At 41.6% G+C, this 19,840-nt stretch overlaps 2 protein-coding genes across 2 annotated transcripts; both read left to right on the top strand.

Moving 5' to 3' along the window:
• The first annotated feature begins 362 nt into the window (after positions 1 to 362).
• Positions 363 to 2,404, top strand: LOC115692371 (probable mannitol dehydrogenase). Its single transcript, XM_056307141.1, has 5 exons — positions 363 to 772; positions 883 to 996; positions 1,092 to 1,605; positions 1,703 to 1,856; positions 2,014 to 2,404. The coding sequence occupies exons 1-5, from the start codon at positions 675 to 677 to the stop codon at positions 2,214 to 2,216; spliced, it is 1,083 nt and encodes a 360-aa protein (XP_056163116.1). The 5' UTR covers positions 363 to 674; the 3' UTR covers positions 2,217 to 2,404.
• A 9,220-nt stretch (positions 2,405 to 11,624) lies between these two features.
• LOC115669060 (cytosolic Fe-S cluster assembly factor NBP35) lies at positions 11,625 to 14,473 on the top strand. The gene is made up of 3 exons (XM_030590384.2): positions 11,625 to 11,777; positions 11,893 to 11,994; positions 13,401 to 14,473. Exons 1-3 carry the CDS (start codon positions 11,741 to 11,743, stop codon positions 14,330 to 14,332), a joined length of 1,071 nt encoding a protein of 356 aa, XP_030446244.2. The 5' UTR covers positions 11,625 to 11,740; the 3' UTR covers positions 14,333 to 14,473.
• Positions 14,474 to 19,840: the final 5,367 nt, after the last annotated feature.

Consider the following 19,840-nt stretch of genomic DNA (forward strand, 5'->3'; position numbering starts at 1 on the left):
TTTATATGTCTAGGAAGAAACTTTCAACAAGTAATCCATTAAATAATCGGTACAGCAATGTTTTAAATACACAACTGTGGAAGAAATTGACAAAGGCCGCGACCCGCAAGACCAAGCTAGACGAGACGAGGCGCCGTGGCGAGATTCAACAGAAAAAAAGATCGAGCGGTGCCTCAAGAGAGACTGGAGAGAGAGAGAGAGAGAGATGGGCCAGATCTAAGAAAGCGCCGCTGACGAGAGAGGGAGAGGGGCCGGTTCGATCCTGTTTCCGGTTGAACCGGACCGAATGCACGCCCCTAGTTTCGAAGGCACATGTGTCATGGTCGAGATGCTTCTCTTTAACTTGGGTTTCCGGATCTTCTACTTTCATTTCATTTCCATTTCGGGTCATGGTCAACAAGCCCAGAATCGGACAGAATGCACATTCCTATTGAGGGCACATTTGTCTCGGTGAAGACGCTTCTTTTTATTTTGGGTATCTTAATCATTTTCTCAAATTTTATTTCCATGTCGGGTCATCACCACCTCTTCCTGTATCTCCTCAAGCCCTATATATACCGCGCATCTCACTCCCCTCTCTCATCACCTTTCTCTTCACATCTCATAAAACACGCACAGATTACGCAATTCTCTTCCAGTTTAGTTTGAAGCCGTGCTCGTCCAAGCTCAGTGAAATGGCAATGTCACCAGAGAATGAACATCCAGTGAAGGCTTTCGGATGGGCAGCCACAGACTCTTCAGGACATCTCTCTCCCTTCAAGTTCTCAAGAAGGTAATGTGACTTGGTTTTTTCTTTTCGTTGATTCTTATTTTGGGTGCATCTAAAAGTACAACAGTGGGGAGCATCTATTTCTCGACATTCATTGATTTTCTTTTTTCCAGGGCCACCGGAGAAAAGGATGTAACTTTTAAGGTATTATATTGTGGTATATGTCATTCTGATCTCCACAATGTCAAGAACGAATGGGGAGTAACTCCTTATCCCGTTGTGCCCGGGTATGACTTTTCAAAACCAGCATCCTTTTCGATTCTCTTAGATAAATAAACGACATTTTTAGCCACTAATTATACTAATTGGCCATTATATGTAGACATGAGATTGTAGGTGTGGTTACCGAAGTGGGCACCAAAGTGACAAAATTCAAAGTCGGGGACAAAGTGGGTGTTGGATGTATGGTCGGATCGTGTCACTCCTGTGCAAATTGCAAAGATGATCTTGAGAATTACTGTCCCAAAATGATCCTGTCCTATGGTGCAAAGTACTATGATGGAACCGACACCTATGGTGGCTATTCGGACATCATGGTATCAGATGAGCACTTCGTGATTAAAATCCCCGACAACTTACCTCTTGATGGTAGTGCTCCCCTCCTTTGTGCTGGGATCACTGTCTATAGTCCATTGAAGTACTACGGGCTTGATAAGGCCGGAATGCATATAGGGGTGGTTGGGCTTGGTGGGCTTGGTCATATGGCTGTAAAGTTTGCTAAGGCCATGGGCCTCAAAGTGACCGTCATAAGTACCTCACCTAATAAAAAGAAGGAAGCCGTGGACCATTTGGGAGCCGATGCATTCTTGATTAGCCGTAACACAGAAGAGATGGAAGTAAGTCATAGTCACAATGGGTTTTTTTTATTTGATGATGTATAGGGATAAGGTCAACCGAATGTAGATTTATGTTATTATCTTTTTTTAATTGTAGCTTGCGATGGGTACGATGGATGGCATCATTGATACAGTCTCGGCTATGCATGTTCTTTTGCCGTTGATCGGACTCTTGAAAAATAATGGAAAGCTTGTCATGGTTGGTGCACCAGCGAAGCCGCTTGAACTACTTGCATTCCCACTCCTCATGGGTAAGCCTAAGCAAGTCTTTTGAGTTTTGTTGTACTTGGAAAAAACTACCTACATAATTGGTGTTCAAGATCAAGTTTTAATGCTTTTTAGTTTTAGTAGATGATTACTTCTGAGTTTAATGAGTGCAAAAACAGTAACGATTAAGACCAACGACAGGTAGAAAGATGGTGGGAGGAAGCTGCATTGGAGGGATGAAGGAGACGCAAGATATGATTAATTTTGCAGCAAAGCACAACATAATCGCGGATATTGAGCTCATTCCTATGGATTATGTGAACAATGCCATGGAGCATATATTAAAAGCCGATGTTAAGTATCGATTTGTCATTGACATTGCCAATTCATTGAAGCCTTTCTAATGATGATTCTGGTGGATTACTACTTGGCTGAGTGTATCTTGTTATCTCATAATCATGTACTACAACTAAGATTTTGCTTCTACTTGTTATCTCATAATCATGTACCCATTGGAATAACTTTGACTACTTAGTGTAGATAGCGACCTTATTTTAGGTCGTTATCCTCAGAAAGTATGCAATCCACAAAATCACAAGAGTTCTTTCATGTGTTTGTAAGTAAAAAACCAATTCAACGTGCCATGACTTGTAAATTTCCGGGTTGGGTTGGATCAGATCGAGTCAAATTGTTTTAACCCGGTTTGATCCGACATGAGGATAAGCTTCTTTATCTTTTTTTGTTTGAATCATAATTGAAAATATAAAAATTTGAAATAGTCAAAGTCACACAATATCCCGTCTTGTTAGCCATGGAAGAAGCATATATTTTCTATGATTCCGTATTATGAATGTGTTGAATCGAAACAATTTGAACAACACAGACATTCTAAGATTCGTTTACTAAATTTGTTCATGACAAAATTTGGTTGGCTTAAAAGGCCATTGACTTGAATAAAAACTTACAGAGCATTGCATCACTGAATAAATTAAGTACACGAATCTTAGTAACGCTGACATTGCTCAAATAATTTACTAGTTGGATTGGGTCAAACTACATTTGACCTGACTTGACCCGAAATATGAAGAAATTTCATTTTTTTTTGTTTTTGCTTGAATCATCATAATCACAGTTGAAAATTGGGAATAGTTGAAATTATACAATATTCAACTTTGTTAGCTAAGATATATGTAATGCATTGGATAAAAAAATATAATTTATATAATTTCAAAGGAGTGTCACTTTTTTGGTGGGAAGCTAAAATTGGATACCATCGTGCTAATGTCTGAGCTTTATTAGCATAAATTTTTGTTTTTCTTAATTAGTAAAAAAAGGTATCTGGTACAGTATTTTCCTTATATGATACTCTTTAGGTGGTTAGCCTTATTATGATTTTTAAACATTTTTTCTTTGATTCAATAGTCTATTTAGATTCCGTTTGCTTCACGAAAAATATGACATTTATGGGCAATGTTCTAGAATTTTCCAGGAAAATGATAATATTTTTCGATATTTAGCTAAAACGTAAAAACGGACAAGAAAATATTTTATGTCGTTTGGTAAGTGAACTTACTTTATTTTGCTAAAGAAAGATGTAGTATTGGGCGTTAATGACTTGGACACGGATAGGCAGGGATATGGACATGAGCACTTGGGTCCACAATGGCCAGATCTTGAACCTCAACGCCCATGCCTAGGTTCCCGACGCTTGGACCTCGGTTCATGGATTTCACACCTGGGTCCACATAGCCCGGGCCCAGGATCCGAGTGCCTAGGCTTGCGTCCATCAAGGCCAATCCTAGGACCCCGGTGCCCAGGCTCAAGTCTACTAAGGTTGGGCCGAGAGCCTGATGCCCATGCCCTAATCCTCAGAGCTTACACCTAGGTTTGTCGAGGTCGGGCCCTAGTCCATAGAGACCAGCCTAGGATCTTATTGCTCGTGCCTGAATCTCTAGCACCCGCGCCCGAGTCAATTAATGCTAGGCGAGGGTTAATTGAGGCCACATTTGGGACCCCGAGAGTGTTCCACGCTCAAGATCAATGGACCCAAGCTTGACCTTGTCAACCCAAGCCCGACCTCCATGGACTCAAGCCCGGGTGCCAAAAACCTTAGCATTAGCCGACCGATGTGGACTCGGACCCGACATTGATGGACCAAAGCCAAGTGTTAGATATTTGGGCATGAGCACCAAGGTCCTCAGCTCGAACTCGATGAACCTAAGTCCGACTTCAATGGATCCAAGCCCCAATGTCAAGAACTGGGCACAAGCTCTGGGGTCCTGAGCTTGGGCGTCGACGATTCGTGCATGGGTACTAGGGTCCTAAGCTCGGTCCCAATGGACTCATACTTGAGAGCCAAGGACCCAAGCCTAAGAGAAGGGACCAGGGTTTTGGCATTAGTGTCCTTAGCCTAACATCCATGGACTCGGGCCAATGTACCAGGGACCCGATCTCGAGTATTGAGGACCCAAGCATGGCCTTGATGGACTAGGGCTCGGGTGCTATGAACCCAAACACAGGCTCTGGGGTCCAGGGCCCTACCTTGATGGAACAGAGCTAGAGCATCAGGGATTCGAGCACGAACATTGGGGTCCTAAGCCCAGACTCCATGGACCCGCGCCCAACCTTGTTAGACCGAGGATTTGGTGCCAGGGAGCTGAACACGAGTTTTGGGGTCCTAAGCTCAATCTTGATGGACCTAGGTACCAGCAATCCAAGCACGGGCATTGGGGTCTCAAGTCCAACCTCAATGGACCTGAGCTCGAGGGCTAGGGACTAGGCACAGGCCCCACCTCCATGGACTCGGGCCAAGTTTCTGAGGACCCGGGCACAGACATTGGGGTCTCAGGATTGGCTTCGTTGGACAAGGGCCTAGGCAGGTCCAAGGCACAAGGATTAACGTCTTAAGGACGAGCGACAAGGTCTCAAGCCTGTTTTCTGTGGACCCTTGTTAGGGTTTTTGTGTCCAAGCACAGTGTCTCTAGTCCAAATGATGGTATCTAATCATATATTGGAAAATAATTTCTTGATTTTTGAAAGAGGAAATCATTTTCCTAAATATAAGCATAGGTCTTTCGTTGATTAGGAAAATATTTTTCATTGAGTCATTTTCCTAAATGATCCAAACAATGAAAAATAATGAAAATGTTTTCCAAGAAACAAACGGAACTTAATCATAGTCATTCTAAGAGTTTTCCAATTTCTGTTTAATTAGTTATTATGATGTATTGAGCAAATTAATTATGTGGTTATATAAAAGCTATCATAAATTCGCGACCATTACACAAATTTTCTAATTATTCACTTGTCAAAGATATACTTCTTAGAAATATTTGCACCGGAAAAACAAAAATAGGGTAAAACAAGCGTTAACTTTGTTTGAAAAGGATTGTGTACGAGTTGATCAAATGTTACCTATTTAGAACGACCCCTCTAATGGCTTAAACCCGGACATGGGTCAGGATCCGAACCCGCCTTAATCCGTCTGATTGCTAGGTCTACATTTAAGCATACAACCTAAATAATTATTGCACGTCAAAATCATGATTCACATCTTTTCTTGGCTAAACATCATGAAATAGGATTTTTTTGCCTAAAAAGAACACGAAAATCCAAAAACCAAGCAAGCTTGAACCTACCTGAATAAACTTGGTTTCGGTTTCTTTGGGTGTGTATGGAAACATTTATGCTATTGGGAACAATTTTTGTTCAGAAATTAATTTTTTTATTTCTATTCCCTAGACAAGTTTCTAAGCAAAAGAAAGCGTTTGGTAACTACATAAAATTTTTATTCCCGAAATAGAAAAAGAATAGAAATGCGTTTGGTACAACCCTAAAAATTTCTATTCCCAATTTTATTTCATTTAATTATAAAAATATCAGTGGAAACTTAATAATTCATGTTTGGATAAAACTGGATTTTTGTAAGGACTTAACTGATCGAGATATTATAAGATAGCCTTAGAAAATCCAATGTAATTGTCACGCCTCGAACCCCAATACGCGCAACATCCCTCGCAAGGTCAAATTTGATGCGACGTCCCAGGACGCGTCGCCGACCCAACGCCCAACACAAAGAGCATTGCACATGCGGAAACAATATATAAATAGCCCGTACCATAATCAGAAAATGACCAAGGGTAGAGCAATAACAACCAGCATTGCAAAATAACTACTTGCACTAACCGGGGAAACATATACATCATCCAATACACCAAAATATACACCCCGAACCAAAATCGGGTCAAAGGCCACTAACAGACAAAAAGGGGTAAGTGGCCAGGCGGTTGGGTTAACGAACTTCCCTGTAGGTTAGGCCTGTCTTCCAAAAAGCGACTGGTCAGACCTCTTCTACACAACCCCTAAACTAGCTCTGAGGCACCTAGGGGTCATCCTCCACCTGACCATCTTCTGAATCCTCTGACTCTTACTTCGGAGGAACTGCTTGCAAAGGTGGTACAGCCAGCGGCTCCCCTGGGGGCACTATGGGCGGCTCCTTAATCGGCTCCTCAGGATCCACGATCTCGCTATCGGGAGGCCTGATCGCCGAAGGGTCCCACTCACCAACGCCGTCATAAGGGGGTTCGAAACTCCTCAGGGGGCCGGTCTCCTCAATACCGTCTTGAAACGTCCACGCCACGTACGGATAGGACTTCAGGTATAAACCACCCTCGTCAACCCAAACCACGCTTGTGTGTTTCACATAAGCCCGACCGTCTCCAAGAGGATACTCCACCTGCTGATTGTCCACATGACTGGGGATTCCAAAACGAGGAGGTGGGTTTCCTGGGTTCATGGCGAGGTCTGAAATATTGGGTTTTAACAACTATGAGACGAATCTCAGTAAGTAAAATCCTCTAAACCTAAACTAGGCTAATATGCACCTCCTGACAGGCAACAAAACACCACAACAAAAGCCACAACAACAGACCTAGGCCCTCGGCCCAAATCAATCACACAACTGACCCTGCAGGTTAGGCATTTCAATATAATAATCAAGTCACGTACGCGAACACACCATCCATACGTACGCCATACGCATGCTCATGCTCAATAGTGTTCGTTTCGCATGCCATTCACCGAGTCTCACACGCTCGCACACTGGCCCATGCATTCTTATGCATGCAAATGTCATCATCATGCCATGTTTCATTCTGGCTCACACTGCACACTGGCTCAATGCTCAATTATCAAATTAATACGACCCGCGTAAAACGCATTAGGTCTCTTTCTTAAATCACAACACTTCGTGGCCCGCGTAAAACGCATCTTCGGCCCAATGTCTCTAGCCTGCTTCAAAGTGCCTGAGGCGCAATACCGATCTCCTCACGAACCAGAGTCCGCGTAAAACGCATCAGGTTGGTCGTCATACGGACGTACCGGGCATCGTCCCCCGTAAAACACATCAGGACGGCACACCCCGCGTAACACGCATCAGGGCGAAATGTGATCACACATACACACAGCCAGTTATTATCTAAACCCCGCGTAACACGCATCAGGGCGATTAGGTGATCACATGCTCATGTCAGGCACGCATTCTCGCACAATTCTCATCTCACGCCCCATACTCAGCATACGAAATGCGTGGCCATGCAGTCCCGCTCTCGGGCAAGCACATTATGCACAATGAGCATTCAACTTCACAGAGGCACATAATTACATAATGCCAAATCAACGTGCATCTCAACATATCCAATGGATTACTCAACTCAACCCAGCCATGACATGCCCAATTAATCGCAATAATATGCGCACTCAACCAATTAATACCATGTGGTTCAACACTCACAACTGGGACTCACAATTTACACACTCGGGCAATGACACTCATTCCAATAATTGGCCAATCACACGCCTCACTAATTGGCCACACGAACACGTGGCATGGCAATATACAGTTGAGCACAATCACGTACAAATCAACCAATCTAGGTCATTCCGGACATTTCCGGCAATCACACGACTTAATGCCAATTTCGTCCATACTTAGTCCGATAAATCCCCGTTATGGACAGCCACTATTTAGGTCATTCTAGGCCAATAATTCTCCACATATACGGCCCACTAATCCACCAAAATTGTCGCAACATCAGCCATTACGCCCCTCAATCTAGGCATACTCGGGATTTCATAATTAAATCCTAAACTTCCGAACTTAGGCCAATTAATCACCACCCAGACAGCCACTAATTCCGGTCATTCTCGGCCCTAAATTAACCTCAAAATATCCGATTAAGCTTCCCAATTCATCAATTTAGTCCAATTCTAACCCGGCACACAGTTGGTACATAATTCGTGCAATTAGCACAATTCAAACTTACACATTCAAGGCCCTCCATGCCACCTCATACTCGGCCACCATATACACGTAACATGGCATCACGAAATTAACCTCCCGATTAACATGAATCATCCATAAATCAGTAAATCTAGGCATCCTCGGCAATTACACAATTTAACCCCAAAATTGACCAAACTTAATTCAATGCGATCCACCATGGACAGCCACTTACCCAATCATTCTAAGCCATTAATTTTACTCCCAAATCAGCATAATAGTCCACCAAAATCATCCCGACACCAGCCGCCATGATCAGTCTCCTAATTACCCCCAAATCACACTAATTAAGCCCTAAATTACCCTAAACCCGTCTAGAAATGCATAATCGTCCTAATTAGGGTTTAGGGGATTATACTTACCAAATCCTAAGTCACGACGACGAGGAACGGCGGCCGATCACCGGTGGACGGTGGAACCAGCGGCGGCGTTCCCGGCGAGCGGCGACGTACGGCGGCGGCGGTCTCGCGCGGCCGAGAAAGGAGGGGAACGAAGGAGAGAGAGAGATGGAACGGGATGGTGATGCTGGTGAGGTGGTGGTGAGGCAAGGCGGGAACGGCGGCTCGGCGCGGCGGCACGGCGGCTCCGGCGAGCGGCGGCCGATCACGAACGGCGGAGGAGGACCGGCGAAGGGGAGGACGATCGTGGGAAGGGAGGAGGAAGTGGCCGAATGAGCTGGTGAGGAGAGAGAGAGTGGGTCAAAGGGGTCAAATATGGCTGGTTAGTGGAGGACAAGTGTCAACGATCCATGGAAATGCCTAAAATGCCCTTGATCCAATGGCCCTCCTTTAATCTTATCCAATAATTGAGGGGTATGATGGTCAATTGGTCCAATAATTGAGCTGAAAATCTACTTTTAATTATCCCAAATAATTTCCAATATTCGGAACCCAAAATTAGGCCAGGGGCAAAATGGTCATTTTTCCGGTCCCGGGTCGAAAGTCCATTTTTCGACCATACTAACCCCAAATATGATTGGCCAATATATTATGGCGTCGGATTCGCAAAAATAGTCGCACAAGCCCTCGAAAATCGACACCGAAGTCTGGGTCCAATTTCGTGACCAAAACTCGCTCAATTTCCAATTTCAGGGTCTCTCACTAACGGGCGGCTGTTTAGGGGTTACGCGTATCGATCTAGGGTTATCCGATTCATGACGGTTCTGATCATAGAGAGAGAGGAATCATCACTAGTTCCAGAGGTCACGATTGTTCGGGTTAAGTTCGGGACTAGTTGGCCACGTGCACTTTCGGTCGTGCAAAATCACCTGCGATCCGATTATACATCGTTGGCCTTGGCCAACCCACATCCGTCACTTTTCCTAAGATCGGCCCACGTCGGTCCAAAATATTCCCTTCTCGTTTCTCGAGATCGGTGCTCGATTCGGGATCGGGTCCCTGATCCACATACCGTTTTCCTAGTTAGCCATACCCCATTGGTTAGTATCCTGAGAGTGATCAGCTCTGGGTGAGACTTGCTAAAATGAAATGCGAAATAATGTCAATTTTATTGATCCCGGAATTATATCGAAATTCAGGCTGTTACAGTAATAGTTAATCAAATATGGATGACTAAAAATGACAGTAGAGAGTTCCACTAGTTTATAACTCACAATATGAAGAGGATGATAGTAAATCTTTGGGCATTACAATAAACAAGTTTATATACTTTTCAAGCTTTAGGGTGTAGGGTGTAGGGTTTAAGGTCTAGGGTATAGGGTGTAGGGTTTAAGGTCTAGGGTGTAAAGGTAAGGTTTGGGGTTTAGGGTCTAGGGTGTTGGGTGTAAGGTTTAGGGTATAGGATTTAAGATTTATAGGTTATGGTTTGGGTGTAGGGTTTAGGGCGTACGTTATGTTGAACTTGATTATCTAAAATGACCTTATTTCTTATTTTATTTCCGGGAACAAAAAAGTAGAATTTTTTACTTCTTATTTCGGTTCTAAATATATTCTCTGGTCACTGATCTATTTTTTGGGAGTAGAAAAATTAACTGACGTACATAAATAAATTTATGTTATTTTTTTTGTTTCAGGGAACAAAAGAACAGAAAAACAAAAAAAATAGAAATATTACCAAACATGCCCTTAAATATATTTCTATTAGTAAAATACTTGTATATTTTAATAAATTACACAGTTGTACATTATTGTCGATAATGCCTCAATCTTCCAAACGCTGCCGAACTTACATATATAATATACATGGCGTATTACACTCGTACTTTCTATTTATTATCTACATTTTCACCAATCAGTTAATGATATAATAAGTCAAATATCCTATATATACCAAATATCATGCCATATTCACATTAATAAATATAATATCCTTTTGATTTATCATTAGATAGTATGAAATAATAACAAAACGCAACTATGAAATCGATGCTTTTAATTAAGTACGATCAAAATCGGTAACATCTTATAGGCAATTTTGCTCCTTCTTAGTATAATTAAGGTCAACTCAAGATAACAGTATTTTTAGATTTTATTCTAATAATGTCGAGCTTTTGTCACGAAGATATATATCCGTTCGTATCGCGTACTGTTTAATTTCCATCCCGTATATTACTGACCGACATTTTCATTGCATTGGGCTGACCCACCTTTCCCGGTCGGACGGATTGCAAATTTTAGGGTGCATTTGATTGGAAAACATTTTCCTAAAAACGATCGCTTGTATCGCTTCAAATAATTAGCCAATAAAAAATATTTTCATTACCAACAACAATTTATGTTTATATATTTTCGTTGACAACGAAATTTTTTTTCTTCATTTATTTTTATAAGAAATACAAGAGATTGTTTTTAGGAAAATATTTTTCAAATCATCTGTTGTCAACGAAACAAACGGAGTTTTATTTAGAAAAAAAGGGTTAATATTACAAAAAACCTCAAACTAGTACAACTGTGACAAATTTATCCTAAACCGATTTTTTGATCACCAAAAACCCAAAACCGATACACCTATGATAATTTTACCCTTCTAAAGTTTCCGTTAAATTTTACCTTCAAATTTCTGAGTTGGATGACATGTGGCAGTTAACGGCTGTACCGGTTTGAGGTTTTATCACATGTTTACTAGTTTTTTATTTTTCGTGGTATCAATCCAATTTAACAGAGGGTAAATTTGTCACAAATATACTAGTTTGTGGTTTTTGATAAATTCGTCACATGTGTATCTGTTTGGGGTTTTTGATGGTCAAAAAATTAGTTTGGGGTAAATTTATCATAGGTATATCAATTTAGAGTTTTTCGTGGTATTAACCCTAGGAAAAACGAGGGAAGAAGGGAAAACCAATATGATAAGCAAGCAGGCGACGCCATCGCATACGTCAAGATTTTCTTTCCTTTCTTTCTTTCTTTTAAAACTTCTTTTATTGTTTCGGACTCCTGGAGGAAACGGCGTCGTGTAGGAAGAGAGAGAGCCACGCCGACTAGAGCCGAACGTCGTGGGGGGAGGAAAACGTATAAATCCGAAGCACTGCGCGAGGCGGCGCCGCCGCCGTCGACCTGCGCGCTCGAAGCCCCTCTTTTCTCGATTCTTCCGAGACGATAGCGCCCGGCCGGAGCCCTCCTCTTCGCGGCGATGGAGAACGGCGAGGTCCCCGAGAACGCGAACGAACGTAACCCTCTCTCTCTCTCTCTCCCTCTCTCTCTTTCTGTCCCCGAATTCTGGGGAAGAAGTTAGCGATCGATCGATCGATGGGTTGGTTGATTTCCGAGGCTTGTGCTGCGCAGATTGCCCCGGCACCCTATCGGAAGCGGCTGGAAAGGCAGATGCTTGCCAAGGTTGTCCGAACCAACAAGCTTGCGCCACTGCTCCTAAGGGTCCTGACCCAGGTCCTCCCTCTCTCTCTCTCTCGCTCCCTATCTCTGTGTTCCCCTTCGGCTAATCGTATCGAGGGTGTTTTATCTTGCGGCTCCGTTTGACTGTGAACTTCGACGGTTGTGTTGGGCAAGGTTTCCAGCTCGAGGGGCCTTCGGTTTTGTGTCTGTTTTGCGTTCTTGGTTTTGCATTTCTTGACTTTGCTTTTTTTTTTTCTCGTTTTTCGCGGGGTGTTAAAAGAGCTGTGTGCGAGGGTAGTTGAAGTGGGGGAGGTGTGTGTTTTTAGAAACAGATTGGTTGTTGCAATTCCCGGTGCGAAGTTGTGTACCGTGTCAACCGTAGTGATTCGGTGACTATGTGCAGGGCTTCACCCCTCCTTAGCTGTTTCTCTTGTGGAGTTTGATCTGATTGTCTTGGAGAAACAAATTTTACGGTTTTATAGCTGCACAGTCAAGCTGTTGAAATTTCATTAATCCCTTGTCTTCATGGGAAAGAAGAGGAGAGGGATAGAAGCTACTTGTTCGTATTGAGATGAGGGAGGGAGGACAGGGAGGGGGTGTTTTTTGAGATATGTTAAGCAGTGGGAAATTTGTATTCGTGTGAAGATTGATTGCTCTTGATTAGAACAATCTTTCCTTAGGTCGAAAAGTAGGCATCTTGGATGCAAGAATGACCTTCATGCATAGCAGTGAACCTATCGGTCAAGCACTTATTTCAATAGCCATGTGAAACATTTTAGTTGGACAAATTGATAGTCTTTTTTACTTTGGAGCCATGTCTTGGTCAAGTTCTCCTCTTTTGACCTTATCCTGGGACCTTGGGCAAATCCCAAACATACGTTCGCCTTTATATGGAGATTGCAGCCGGGAAAGCTCGTGTCATTGGCCCATTGGGCATTGTTTTAAGCTCTGTCACTGTCAGACAAATCCATGGTAGAGCTCTAATGTGACTGCAACTAAATATAAGTTCAATATACTTGGCAGGATTGATCCATGAAACAGAATCTAAGACTCATATGCTGTTTGAATGGAAATTGAGATTGTATAAGGAATCTTTTCTTGGGAATTATTTTCCTTTTGACATTATGTTACTGCTATGGTGAAGCCAAAAAGAACATTGAATCTAAAAAAAGAGGTGATGCAAAAAGATGACTGCTGTGTGATTTGACTGATTAAAATGAGGGATGCTTTGTCTCTGAGCTTTGTATCCTCCGCGATGCGTTTACTGGTTACATTCAAGTTGCACCGTGTTTTTCTATCCTATAATTGTTAAAAAAAAAATTTCACGATTCCATCACTAATTGCTGTGTTGAAATTAATTTGTTTTGCATTCATATCTACCCTCGTATGGTTGGCTTGACCAACACATTGGCCTCCGGAAACATGATGTGTAAATACCCTGCATTTTTCTTATCTGCCAGACTTGGTTGCAATAGCTGAAAGAATGGCTACTGTCAAGCATAAGATCCTGGTCTTATCAGGCAAGGGTGGAGTTGGTAAAAGTACATTTTCAGCACAGCTTTCGTTCGCATTAGCTGCCTTAGATTTCCAGGTTGGTCTGCTCGATATAGACATCTGCGGTCCGAGCATCCCAAAGATGCTTGGACTTGAAGGTCAAGAAATCCACCAGAGCAACCTCGGGTGGTCTCCTGTGTATGTCGAGTCCAACCTTGGTGTTATGTCCATTGGCTTCATGCTACCCAATCCTGATGAAGCTGTCATTTGGAGGGGGCCACGTAAGAATGGGCTGATCAAACAATTCCTGAAGGATGTGTACTGGGGAGAACTCGACGTTTTAGTGGTTGATGCACCACCTGGCACCTCTGATGAGCACATCTCTATTGTTCAATGTCTTCAGGCAACTGGCTTGGATGGTGCAATTATAGTCACAACCCCGCAACAGGTTTCATTGATTGATGTGAGGAAAGAGGTCAGTTTCTGCAAGAAAGTTGGAGTTCCAGTTCTTGGGGTTGTGGAAAACATGAGTGGCTTGGCTCAGCCCTTGAGTGATTTCCGCTTCACAAAGATCACAGAAACGGGCGAACAGAATGACGTCACCGAGTGGGCCTTGCAATATATGAGAGACAAGGCACCGGAGTTGCTGAATTTAATTGCTTTGAGTGAAGTGTTTGACAGTAGCGGCGGCGGTGCAGCGAAAATGTGCAGGGAGATGGGGGTACCTTTTCTTGGTAAGGTACCACTGGACCCACAACTTTGCAGGGCGGCTGAAGAAGGTAGATCATGTTTTGTGGATCAGCGATGCACGGCTAGTGCACCAGCCTTGAAGAGTATCATAGAGAAACTGTTGCAGAGCCAGGGTCTTTCCCAAATGACCATGGAGAACGGCGCATAGAGGACGGGCGTCAGTCCCCTGATGGAAGATCTTGTTGTGTACCTTTTCTTTTCGGCTTCACCTCTTTGTAATCATGTAGACAACTGGGAAGTGGTACATATTTTATGTTTTTCTTGCCTATCTATTTATCGTGATTTGATAGTTTTCTGAATTGTTAATCATTTAACTGTGCGATTTCGATCATATTTTGAGTGAATAACTTTGAGATATCCGGTGACATGAATGTCACATGAAAGTCATTTATGATCCGAATTTTGGGTCCATGTCTGTAGTTTGGGTTAGCTAGAGATTATTAGTACCTGCTTGGACAAGATCTTTCAACCTCAAAAAACATGTCCTGAAAAATTATGTTCAACATATCCTTTTGAGGCCCGATTTTAAGGAAATTTAATCTTCAAATTCTAATTTAGAGTTGAATAATTTAGGTACAACCTTTGATAGAACTGAGGATTGAGAATATATGCGATAGTTGGCATCTCTTTTCTAAGTTTTGCCAGACGAGATTTCACATTCGGAAACCCAAATCAAATTCGGTACATGAAAATATCTTTTTGCACCTGGTATTGTGCATGCCTGTGAGGTGTGAAGTCCATCCTTTATTCATTTTTCTCTTTACGAAAATTCCTTTTTCTTCCTTAACAAGCATAGGATTCTCCTTTGCCCCTTTGCAGCATTCGCCGACTAACGGTACCGCCACTGTGCAAGGGTACTTGCCCTTGCCGAGCCCCCAGGAGAGTCTTCTTCGCAAATGATTATACTAAGACATCGGGAACACTCTCTTTTGTCAAGAAGTAATTGTTAATGGTTGTCGTCACGTCTCTCTCTTGCCTATTTTCACTGACAATCCATAGCTATCTTAGTTTCTTTCCCTTTGAGGTCGTATCTGCAGTGAGTAAACTGCTCAGAATTGGGTATGTTTGAAGCTTATTTGAATAGCTTCCGCACGTTCAGTCAATCAGTGTTCAAATGCTTGTATAAAATGGTGGTACTAGAAGTGAGTTCAGATCAATATTTCCTTTCAATTAAGAAAATTAGGAAGGCAGAGTTCGATTATGATAAGTCCATGTGAAAGACTTCCAATAGTTACTATATTCACGGTTCTTGATATCATTGTGCGGAATCGCCAGTTTTTTAGGCCAAACCCAAGTAATTGAGATGCTGTTCGCTTGCAGGGTGGAACTTCCCGTTAATACTTACGTTCATTCTTCTACTTATTCTATTAAACGAACAGGGGATGCTCAAAATTTAGCTAAGATTAAGAGTTCGTTCACCAATAAAAGCATCTTGTTAAATGAAATGCAGGATATATGTTCCTCTCCACTGAATAGGAATTTGCAGTCGATACCCTGCGTTCTCCCCTTAAATATATTCTAGTGCTGTGTATTAAGAGACGTTACATCCCCTTTTACCATGTTAGTTCTAATTCTTTATCTCAATTCGATTCCTCAATTCCAACTATGGATCATTTCATTGTTTTTCTGTTCTAAGATGTTCCATTATGTAGCAAGGTCTCCATTCAAGAAGAAATGAGCTATTGTTCCCTCAACTAGATGCGAAAATCTGTAAAAGAGATGAGTCTGAGTTTAAGGGTTAGTTGGATATTTTTGAATCACAATGAATTTGGGGGAAAATCAGCAAAATTGTTACTGGAGAAAATAATTAATATTCTCGAAATCTTGTAATATTCTGTTGCTTTTTTGGCATATTGTACTGTCCAGTCAGTCTTTACTTTTCACGTACTCAGTGAGTCGATGTCTACTTTCATGTACAAGGCAAGAAAAATCCTAGTTAAGATGTATCTCCATGTTATCTGCAGAATCTGGAATAGCATTCGTGGTAAATGCGGCAAGCATAAGCTTTGTCATCATTTAAATCTGATAATCCACCTCATAAAGATCAAATGGTCATCAACTTCAGAAGGGCAATCTCTTTGGATATGTAGACTAAAGAAACTAAGATTGCCGCATTGGCTTAATCATGGTGCAGATCCTGTCCTTTGACCAAGACGCTATTCAACCGATCCAATTTATCTGCTTCTTTCCTTCATATAAACTGGCATTTTAAAGAAATACTTAAGATGAGACCAGAAACTAAATTCTACCGACCATTCTCCCTGTATTCACCTTCTTCGTGCTACATCTTTAAGTCATCCTTAGAGACCGGGCTAGTATCATTGTTATACCTTAATCAATTCTAAACTTAAGAAACATTGCTGTAAGACTTCGATTTCTGTATTTATGGATCAGTTTTGAATTCCATTAATGCAAGGATTAGATGTTCCCTACGATGGAATCACATGACAGCAGAAGTGAGGATTGATTAGAACAAGTAGCATGGTTCTCTCAACATGAGCAATCTTACAATGCACAATCTGTCTTCCATCACTGCTGCAGAAACCCTGTAACTCTCATTATCTTTTGTAATTGAGTTCCTCTATTCATACAATGTCGATTGGTAATCACTACAAAAGTGTGGTAATTTCCACTGTTGCTGCTAGTCTTTTTTTATCCAATTTTTCTACTGCTTTTTCCCCTCACTGTTTTGTGTTATTCAACTGTCTTTTTCTGTTGCTAAGCCTGAACATTAAAGCAGATATTGTTACCCTGAACAGAACTGCAATCACTAGTGGACATGGCACAACTTATAGTCTGATAATTCCCTCGGTAATCAAGAGTTGTATAAAGAAACTTGTAAGTCTGAGAAGCAAATATAATCCGGTACAAGGAGCTAAAACCATTTATCTGGTTAGGAACATGAAGTACCCATATAACGTGTAGTCACTTGATTTATGAGATACAGTATTTATCATCCCATAGAACAATGTACAATAGCATAGTCTATTAGGACAGTAATTACTACTCTAGAAATTACTTCCTGTTAATTAGATCCATTTGTCCTAGGTTTTCTGAATATAAGACAAGACAATATAAAACACAATGACATAAATTATCATCAGAGCTGTCTAAGGTCCTGCTATGGTTGGTCTCTGAAAGCATTCCAAAGAGATGCGCTGACATTGACAAACAATGCTTATTTGCTTATGCCCAGAAAGAGAAGTGACTCCATCAATGCAAAGAGGAAGAACAGAACGTAGAATCAGTCGTAGAACAAAAGGGGCTTGGATGAGCAGTGCACAAAACAAATGAAAATGGAAAGATTGGCACTTTTGCCAAAAAAGAGAAAGGGCTAAGTCAATGAAAAGAGGCAATGACTGGGTGAAGGTGAACTAACCATGCAGAAACAAAATATCGAGTGACGATCACAAAGAGGGAAAAAAGAGTAAAATGCTCTGAAGCAATACAGCATGTATTATTTCTATCTTATTCTTTATTGACTTGTGCTTCCAAGCCTCAAGCGACTATGTGGTATTTGAATAGGCTGGATATTGGCAGGTGCCCCAAGCTGCACGTGAAAAAGAGATGCCATATAAGTAACTGTGTCAGTTCATCGTATATGATCTGAATAAAAAACTTAGAACTAGGAAACATGCTGCTTACACGGATCCTGAGAAATGAATGAACCACTGTTGTCGAAGGAGCAATCGCCGGGTGAGCAGGACGGTGACTGGTAGTAGAGGTTCATGTCGAATGATGCTTCTGAGACCTTGTTTCCTGGAGTGTAACAGTAGCCCCCTTTTTGTGTGGGTCAACAGTCAACGGCATTGGACAATTGCCTGCGAGCAAAACCTATGTTGTCCTGGAGCTGATCAAAATCGGTTGAAGGCTTTGCAATGCACCAAACTTTTCAGTTTAATGTATCTAGCGGTGCCGACTTGGTCTATTGTGCACTGAACCAACAGCTAGAGTGAGAATTACGTAAAACCTTGCTGAGCGAGCTTCTTAAATTTGTCTTAGCTTTGTAAGGCTTTCAATTAGGAGACAGTATGGGAAGATTTAAACTTCAGCTGTGCAAACATGAACCTGAACCTCTTTCTTTCTTCATCATTTCTCTCTTATTTTTACATATACAAATGTGCAATTAAAAAGAGGTCTTGGAAATGATAATCCAATCTTTGTTTTCTGTACTGCAACAGCTAAGTATACTTTGCTTAACTTCATTTTTCAGTTCAAGTGGATCACTTGTAGCTTCAGGTTATGGAAGTCATTGCATTTGATGCTTCAAACTGCACAATTACCTCGAAATATTTTCCTTTATGCCAGGATGAGACGGAATTGGCTGGTTTTGGTTGCTAACTCGAATGACAGGCTCATGCGTTGCAGAAGATTGATGAGAAACCTGTTCAGGTGTGCACTTCTTTTAGCTATGTTTCCTCTATTAATCCTTATTGAGACCAAAAGAGAAGTTGACCTACTTGAAGTATTATAACACTTTAAACTCCATCGATCAATGTTGTGGACCTGTGGGTAATGAGACCATACCTGTAAAGCTCAAATGCCTTGGGGTGTTTCTTCATATGTGACACTTTTTGCCTCTACTAAAACATAGCCACTCCATTACAGATAACATCAATATACAATAGACAAGAGATGATGGTGTAGGCCTGTAGTTTCTCGCAAAGATTTATGCATACTATCACACTAGTTGGCGTCGCAATCACTCATTGCTTCATCAGTGGTTGGAATCAACTAAATATAAAGTTTGAAGTGCATATTTGGTACCTGCATCGTTGATGGCTCTCAAGAGATAAATGAGAGCAACGTGGATGTGGCCAAAGAGTGTCTCGGCATTGCAGTTGGTTGTTGAAATTGTTCAAGCACTGTGATCAAGGGTTGAGAGTGACAAAGTAATCGCTTCTTAAATAGATGATATTGCGCAATTCCGGTTGGTGATATGCCCAACAAATAAGGGCAAAGAATTTGCTGCACAGACGGACCTGACCAAACAAGAAAGTAGTATCGACTGCTTGGGTCATCAGGGCTACCCAGAATGTGGGTTTGGCATTTCTGCGGTGAAATCAGGTTTTAGTGGAAAAGGGCTTAAAGCTTATGCTTAGGTTGTGACATACTTCTACAGGTTTGATTGCAACTATCAATATGTGGTCCCTGAATCAAATCCTAGGGAAAAAGGAGCTAATTCATCAAAGCAATTTGAATTGACTAGCTTAATTACACCGTGTCCTCAAAGATATTCTGTTTATTTCAATTTAACTCTCTATAAATTGAGAATGTCTGTTTGATAATTTTATGCCTTCCTTTAGGAAGCTTGCATAAATTGACAAAGGTACGGAAAGATTCTCTCTACACTTCTATCCACATTTGGTGAGATTGAAAGCATGAGCATTTTATTCCTCACGCTAGTCCATTAGTATGGAAATGCAGAACATTCATTCATCTTGCTCAATCTATGCAAGGTAATCACTATCAAACTCAAACATGCCTGGCCAGCTAGAATTGACATATTCTTGTTTTCTTGGTTGTCACCGCACGAAAATGAGTAGCGCCTTCTTTTCTTTTCTATTTTTTTCCTGAATAATGGTGGACCTGTTCAAGTCAAGTGTTGTTGCTTGAAAAATACATTTATCAGGTTGAACTGATTTAAGGTAACGAT

This window comes from Syzygium oleosum, unplaced genomic scaffold (assembly GCF_021117445.2).
Source record: "Syzygium oleosum isolate NSW1041296 unplaced genomic scaffold, Sole_v2.1 Sole_v2.50, whole genome shotgun sequence".
Taxonomy (NCBI): domain Eukaryota; kingdom Viridiplantae; phylum Streptophyta; class Magnoliopsida; order Myrtales; family Myrtaceae; genus Syzygium; species Syzygium oleosum.